The 8,192-nt window shown below is 46.2% G+C and overlaps 1 protein-coding gene across 1 annotated transcript in view; it reads right to left on the bottom strand.

Moving 5' to 3' along the window:
* The window catches only part of LRP12 (LDL receptor related protein 12), a 103,048-nt gene extending 99,228 nt beyond the window's left edge, over nt 1-3,820 (bottom strand). Inside the window, exon 1 of the mRNA XM_007934784.2 lies at nt 3,742-3,820. Coding sequence (XP_007932975.1) covers nt 3,742-3,820 — 79 coding nt within the window. The remainder of the gene's footprint in view (nt 1-3,741) is intronic.
* Between the last annotated feature and the right edge of the window lie 4,372 nt (nt 3,821-8,192).

The following is an 8,192-nucleotide window of genomic DNA, read 5'->3' as shown; positions in this document are numbered from 1 at the left end:
AAAAAAAAAAAAAGATGTAAAATGTTCCAAAGATTTAAAGCACAATTTGTTGTTACAGTTGTGTCAGGTGCTGTTGGAGAGCTCTGGTGGCGTAGTGCCTAAGGCATTTGCTAACCAGAAGGCTGTTTCAAACCCACCAGCCACTCCTCGGAAGGAAGATTGGGCAATCTAACTTCCACAGAGATAGGTTCTGTTGAGTAGGTCCCAATGCATAATGACCCTAAGTAGAACAGAATCAACACTGCCCAGACCTGCACCATCCTCACAATCATGGCTACGTTTAAGCCCACTGTTGCAGCCAGTGTCCATCTCATGAAGATGTCCCTCTTTTGTGCTGACCCACTACTTTACCAAGCATGATGTCCTTCTCCAGGGACTGGTCCCTCCTGATAACATGTCCATCCTCCCTTCCAAGGAGCATTCGAGCTGTACTTCTTCCAAGACAGATTTGTTTCTTCTTCTGGCAGTCTATGGTATATTCAATATTCTTCACCAACACCGTAATTCAAAGGCATCAATTTGGTGGTCTTCCTTATCTATTATCCAGCTTTCACATGCTTATGAGGCAACTGAAAACAGCATGGCTTGAGTCAGGGACACCTTAGTTCTCTAAGTGACATCTTTGCTCTTTAACACTTTAAAGAGGTCTTTTCCAGCAGAGGCACAATCTGCAGTCATTTAATAAGCAGTTAACAGCTAAGAAAGAGTCACTGTGTGAAAAATGAGTATTGGAATTGCTTGGATACTGATAATCAATCTGCTTTTCTTCTATGCTGTGGTCTTTGTTAAGAATTACTCTGAAAAGTCAGTTGTTCTAACAGCTTTCTAATTATTTTTGAAGCCACTTAATAAAAAACTTTCCGACTATGTAAGGAACAATTTAAGAAATTACAGCACGTTTGTTTTAAGAGGTTGGCTTTGAGTAAAAAACGTCAGAAAACACTGATTTGGGAGACAAGCAGAAACAGAAAAGCACTGGACATGAAACACTTAAAATTACCAAATTATGATTTGGGGAGTGAGCAAGACTACTAGCATCTTTGACTAGAAGACCTCCATACATTTGTAAAAGCCAGACAGCCCTACCTGGGAGATGAAGAAGCACCTTCCCCCTCACAAACAAAAAAAACCAAACTCACTGCCCTCGAGTCGGAGCCAACTCATGAAGCCAACTCATAGCAACCCTTCCCTGGGTTTCTGAGGTGGTATCACTATGGAAGTAGATTCCCCAACCTTCCTTCCAAGGAGTGGCTGGTGGGTTTGAACTGCCAGCCTTCTACAGGAGGCCTAACTAAAGCCGAGTGAAGCTCACCATTGCCTCCACTAAGGTTCTTATCCTTTCAAACTTCTAAAGGCAGAGAGATTCCTTTACTTTCTCCTCCTAACCCTTGAGCACATTCAATTTTGTTCATTACAGCAGCTCCTGAAAGGTAATTATTGACTACTTCCAGAAAAAGTTGCTGCTGTATGCTACTGAATTGATTCCAACTCGCAAAGACCCTACAGGGCAGAGGAGAACTGCCCCACGGGGTATCCCAGGCTGTCATCTTTATGGGAGCAGACCTTCAAGTCTTTTCTCCCGTGGAGCAGTATTCCAAAGTGGTTCCGAATGGTCAACCAAGATATATTCTAGTTACACAAATCCCACTATTTTTTATGGAAGCACATCCTCCCCACCCCCTCAAACTACTGTTATCGCTGTTTTCTCTAACATGAACTCAAATTATGATTATTGGACAGGCTGAAGAGAGAGGGCAAAAAGTGTAGCTATAAAGAGAATTTCCCCAGTTGCAGGGTGACCAGTTCCTTTAATCTCTGCTCATGTCGCCTTAATGATCTGCATGCCTCCCTATTTTCTTTTTTCTTACACTCAGAAAACTCACTGTGGTTTGGAAGTCAATGCTTTGAATAATCACTTGCTAGTTTTATAATTTGGTCCCACACTGTTGGCAAAAGGAGTATCAGTCCTTGCCTACTAACAATCCCTCACCGAACACAAATTCCAAGAAGACAAATAAGCACTTAGCAGCCATTGTTTTGTGTTTAAGCATAAAAGAATGTACCAAGACAAATTACCACATTCACAACCTCTTATTCCTTAGAGGCCAAAAGATTTTTAGTTCAAACACCAATTACACTAGTTTGAATGAAAGAAGACCTAAACGAAACCATTGATTCATCTTTTCTGATCAGGTATCACAGAAATTCAATTTTGATTATAGCAGAGGATCAAACTGGACATTCCTAATCACCCTAGATTAAAGATGCCTCCCACTTTCTTCTCTCTCTTGGACCATTACACCAAGCCTAGATCAGAACTATACTCACCTTCAGGCTAGAAGAAACAACATAATAGCTTATTGATCTCGGGTGTAAACCCAAACCCACAAGTCATCAAGCAAGCAGGGATCACTGCCACTTGATGCAACTAAAAATCAAAAGTCATGCACTAGGTTTTCTGGTCATACACAAACACGCCACTGGCAACTGCCCCAGCAAATGTGGACCACAACCAAAGCAAAAACACGTAAATCCATCAAGTACGGGAGCTGTACATTCCAAATTGCACAGAGAAGACTACTATTTCTTGGCTGTTGGCAAATGCCAATTCACGTACATTAAATACTTACTGCAATTTCTGAGGTTTTAAAAGTTCTGTTACATTCAATGCCAGGGGCTAATGTTTCAAAAGAAACTCACGAATTACCATCATTATCTTACTCAAATTAATGTTTATGCAAATGACTCGGACTTTTTACTGAAAAAATTTACCGAACAATGACAACTTCCAATTATTTTAATCTGGAGAAATCGAAACACCAGTCCAGAAAGTCAAGAGCAGCCGTCTCCTTTGAAACTCCCTAGTCAAAGTGTTTCCCTAATAGACTAGTAAGTCGTCTTTCAAGCCATGTTTTTTCCAATTCAATTTACCCCTTTATCTGATCCCAATGTGATACAAAGCTTAGTCGTTACAGATAGTCTTCACTCTTAAGCTCAAAAGAATACATCTAACACGTTAAATAGATTGTTTAAAAAAAAAAAAAAAAAAAACAGTGGTAACATTAGGAGACAGTAATGGAAGAAATGACAACTGAACTAGGAGGGCAGACATCTGCGCCCTAAGAGGGAGAGCCTGAGGTGAGGCTGGAAACTATTTTCTGGCCTTCTCCCGTGAGCTGCTTCTAGGGACGAACAGGATCCCGCACGCCCGAGTTGAACAGAGCCTCAGCCTCCGAGGCGGAGGGAGGAAGACAGAGCCCGCAGTTCTCCGAGTGGGGAAGAGGAGGAAGAGGTGCGGAGAGGTTTCACAGGAGAGAACTTCTTGATCCCGGAGAGGGAGGGGGTGGCAGGACCGTCCCGACAGCCGCGGGGACAGCCGCCCCCCGCTCTCTCACAAGCAAACATTTTCGTGTGTGTGGACTGGGCAAGGGGTTACGAGTGACGCTGGGGCCCTCGAGCCCAAGTCGGGAAGTCCGACAGTCACCCGCTCGTTCCAACAGGGGTCCTCAGCTCCCGGGACCTCCAGCCCCTCTCCAACACCCTGAGGAGGGAGAGTGGACGAAAACATCTTCTGCCTCCAACCTCGCCGCCGCATCTACCCCTCTCCGGGTCTTTGTCCCGCCAGCGGCTGGGGTCTGTCTCTCCCCGGGTCTCCCGGGGAAACCCCGTCCTGGAGGCCTCGGGGCCCGGGGTCGCCCCAGCTTTGTTCGGTCAGCAGGGCGCGGGGACGCAGACACTTACCGTACACCCCTGCGAGGAAAACCAAGACCAAGGCAGACCTCCACCACGGAGACTCTTTTGTGCTCCAGCGACGGGCCATAACCACGGCAGATGGAGGGAGAAAGGAGGAGGAGGAGATGGAGGAGGAGGAGGAGCCGGAGCCAGACGCCGCCGCCAAGCCCCCGGCTGCTCCCTGCGCTCTCCGCGGCTGCGGGAGGGGGAGGGGAGGGGCTGTCGCCGTCCGCGTGCGCTCCTTCCCTCCCTCCGGCCCCCGCTTAGCCGCTCCCACCCCGGCGTCTCGAGAGCCCCCTACGGGGCAGCCCTCCTGGCTTAAGGGCAGGCAGCGCTCGCGCCGGCGCGAAGCCAGGGGGCAGCGAAGGCGAGACTCTGGCCTCGCGCCGCACAGGCGAGCCCCCGCCGCCACCCGCCAGACGGAGCGCGAGCCGGGAAACCGCGCTCATCCGTGCGATCGGCAATCCCCTGGCCCGCCTGCCTTGGTTCCCGCCCCGCGCTCCGCTGGACTTTGGAAGTCTGGGGCCGCTTTCCCCGCCATGGGAGCCTGAGGAGCAAGACAGTGGCAATCGATGAGCGAGCGCGCGAACGCCGGCCGCTGGATTTCCTCGGACTGGGGAGCGGGAGTGCGTTGCGGAGCTGCGCCGCAGCCTGCGGTCTCAACGCTGTCCCAGCGAGTGGGCTGGGGACGAGTTGGAAGACTGAGGGTGGCTGCGTTGGGGAAAAGAATGGGTGGTTGGAGGCTGGGGAGTTGGTAGTACCTTTCCTTCCCCTCTTGCCTCCCCTTAATTTCGGCCCAAAGCTCGGGGTGGGAGGTGGGCGCCGGTTAGAGCAGCCCGGAGGATCAATGTGGACTCCGGCGGGGGAAGAGGGGGAGCCAGGTCTTGACGCCCACGCTCAGTGTACAGGAGATGAGTAGGGCCAGGCTGGAATGCAGAACTCTCCCAGTCTGGTGTAGAAGCCGCGTGAGGCCATTTGACATCACTCCGGGGGTGGGAGCTTGACGAAGAAGCATGCCTGGAGCCGACTTTCGGGGGTAGAGAATGGGAGGAGGGTTCATCCAGCACCCCCTGATTTCCCTAAACCTTTTCCCCGCTGCCAACAAGTGTGACCCCTCCTTCCCTTAGATCCCCGATGCACTTTCGAAATACATCTGTAGTGCCATTGGCGCGTCCGACCTTCTACCATGAATTTTTAAAGTACCTGTCTTCACGTCTTATCTCCCCCACTAGATTTATCGTTGGCCTTTCACACGCACTTTCGCGGCTATTCATTGAAGGACCTACATTGTGCTGTCCTATTGACATAGGTTCTCTCTTTTAATTTTAAACAGCCTTGTGCGATCACTATTACCTACATTGTATAGATAAGAAAATGAGACTCAGAAAGGTTAAGTTACCCAAAATGATATGTAATAAGTAAATGGTAGAGTCTGGTTTGAGATGTTTTTTCTCGTTACAAAGGCAGCGTTGTTTTCCCTGTACTACAGCATAGTCTTAACAATGCTTAGTTCTTAGGAGGTGATCAGTTCGTGTTCAATTCTAAGACATTTGTTTGGGGGTGTACTTAGGCTTTCTCTATCCCATACCTAGTTTCCACTTTAAGATTTTTTTTTTTTTTTCAGGAAATGGTATTCCAAACAATAAAGGAAAAACTTATTAACAAATAGTACAAAATTTAATCAGTAACAAACTCCTTTTCAGTTGGGGGGGTGGGTAACCAGAATTCCAAAAATGTTTTCCACTCCCAGTAGAGAAAAGGGAGGAGCTTCTCTATTCTTCACTAAAAAAACCTCAGATATTTGCCTTTCATAGTTTCAAGATTCCAGACTCCACTTCCTTGCTTTTGGAGATCTTTTACAAATCACTGTTCTATGAACAGCTGTGTTTAGGACAGACCACAAGCAAAATAGAAGTTGAGACACTATGTATAGACTATGTCCTTCCCTCTTCACTTTTAGCATCTTTCAAGGAACGCTATGCCCAAGACAAGACATAGGCCCTCATCAGCCTTGATTATCCTTATTCCTACCCTCCTCCCACCTCTACAGTCTCTCATCTACCTAGACTTGTCTTCTAGGACTAATCAGTTCTCAAACTTTTTGGTCTAAGCCCCCCTTTAACATTCTTAAAATTTAGGCAGGACTCCCAAGAGTGTTTGTTCATATGTTGTGTATGCTGTCAAGAAGATTCACACTCAAAGTGACCTTGTATGACAGAGTGGAACAGCCCCATAGGGTTTCCTAGGCTGAATTTTTCACAGGAGCAAATTGCCAAGTCTTTATGCTCACAGAGCCACTGGTGGATTAGAACTGCTGACCTCTCAGCAGCAGAGCTCTTAATCATTGCACCACCAGGATTCATTTTTGTTTATTTAGGTCATATCTATTGATACTTATTTAGAAAGTAAAACAAAAATTATAAATATTTATAAATTGATTTAAAATAAAAGCTCTGTTGCATGTTAAGATAAATTATACTTTAATATATTTTTTCCGAAACCCAACACTTTAGTGAGAAAAAAAAAACCAAACTCCCTGCTGTCACGTCAGATCCGACTCATAGTGACCCCTCCTTGGGTTTCCAAGGGGTATCACTATGGGAATAGATTGTCCAGCCTTTCTTCCAAGGAGTGGCTGGTGGGTTTGAACTGCCAGCCTTCTGGTTAGCAGTCAAATGCCTTAGGCACTTCGCCACCAGAACTCGCATTCATTTAGTGAGAAGAGAGGTAGTATTTTCCACCTTTCTAAACAGCATAGTGGCTAAGTCACTTGCCTGCTAACCAGACGGCTGGCGGTTCAAACCCACCAGCCACTCCTCGGAAGGAAGGTTGGGCAATCCTACTTCCGCAGTGATACTGCCTCGAAAACCCAAGGAGGGGTCACTATGAGTCGGGGCCGACTCGACGGCACATAACAACAACAACAACAAAACCTCCTTAGTGTCTGGTTTAGTAGAAGACAGCTGAATTCTTGTGTGTTTCCACATCCAATCTGTTGGAATATATTGTTTTGGTTGAAGTATTTGAAGAAAGGGAACTCTAGTAGCGTACTGCCTAAGGCACTTGACTGCTAACCAGAAGGCTGGCGGTTCAAACCCACCAGCCACTCCTCGGAAGAAAAGTTGGCCAATCTATTTCCATAGTGATACTGCCTTGGAAACCCAAGGAGGGGTCACTCTGAATTGGGTCCGACTCGACAGTACCTACCAACAACAACAACATTTGAAGAAAATCCAGACCCACACAGGTACATAATTGGCAAAGGGGGGAACTGCATGTACCCCCCCCCCAAGATGATCTCCAGAACACCTAGGGTCCTCAGATAACACTTTTAAGGACTTTTGATTTAGGATCTATCTTAACTTCTTCAAAACTTAAGTGTTTTGTTCTTACGGGAAAGGTCTAGCAAATATTCATTCTACACTGTTTGCAATGAATAAATTGTTGGTCTTGCAAAATTTTATCATGCGGTCTGTGTTGTTTCTGTCATCAAGGCCATATTTTGTAACTACTGAGCCTTATTCCTAATTTTTTCATTCCAATCATCAGTAATTATCAATGCATCTTGATTGGATGTTTGATCAATTTCAGACTGCTGAAGTTGGTAAAAAGTCTTCAGTTTCTTCATGATTGGCATTGGTGATTGGTATGTAAATTTGAATAATAGGTATTAACTGATCTTCCTAATAGGCCTATGAATAATATCCTACCACTGACAGCATTGTACTTCAGGATAGATCTTGAAATGTTCTTTTTGACAATGAATGTGACTCTACTTCTTTTTAATTTGTCATGGACTGCCAGAAGAACGAAGAAATCTGTTTGGAAGAAGTACCACCAGGATGCTTCTTAGAAGCAAGGATGACAAGACTTCATCTTATGTACTTTGCACATGTTATCAGGAGGGATGAGTCCCTGGAGAAAGACATCATGCTTGGTTGAGGGTCAGCAAAAAAAAGGAAGACCCTTAATGAAATGGATTGGCACAGTGGCTGCTATGGTGGGCTCAAACACAGCAATAGTTTTGAGGATGGTACAGGACTGGGCAGTGTTTTGTTCTGTTGCACATGTTGTTAGGTGCCATCAAGTCAGCTCTGACTCATAAGAGACCCCATGTCCAACAGAATGAAATACTGCCTGGCCCAGCACCAGCCTCACAATCCTTGCTATACTTGAGCCCATCATTGCAGCCACTGTGCCCATCCATCTTATTGAGGGCCTTCCCCTTTTTCTCTGACCCTCCACTTTACCACGCACGTGATCCTTCTCCAGGGAATGGTCCCTTCTGACAACATGACCAAAGTAGGTGAAATGAAGTGACCATTCTTGCCTCCAAGGAGCATTCCGGCTACACTTCTTCCAGGACAGATTGTTAGTTTTTCTGATAGTCCATGGTACTTTCAGTAATCTTCACCAAAACAACAATTCAAAAGCATCCACTCTTCTTTGGTCTTCCTTTC

Source organism: Orycteropus afer, unplaced genomic scaffold (assembly GCF_000298275.1).
Source record: "Orycteropus afer afer isolate SDZICR_OR568_19922 unplaced genomic scaffold, OryAfe1.0 scaffold00021, whole genome shotgun sequence".
Classification (NCBI taxonomy): Eukaryota; Metazoa; Chordata; class Mammalia; order Tubulidentata; family Orycteropodidae; genus Orycteropus; species Orycteropus afer.
This window is presented reverse-complemented; position numbering and strand designations above follow the sequence as displayed.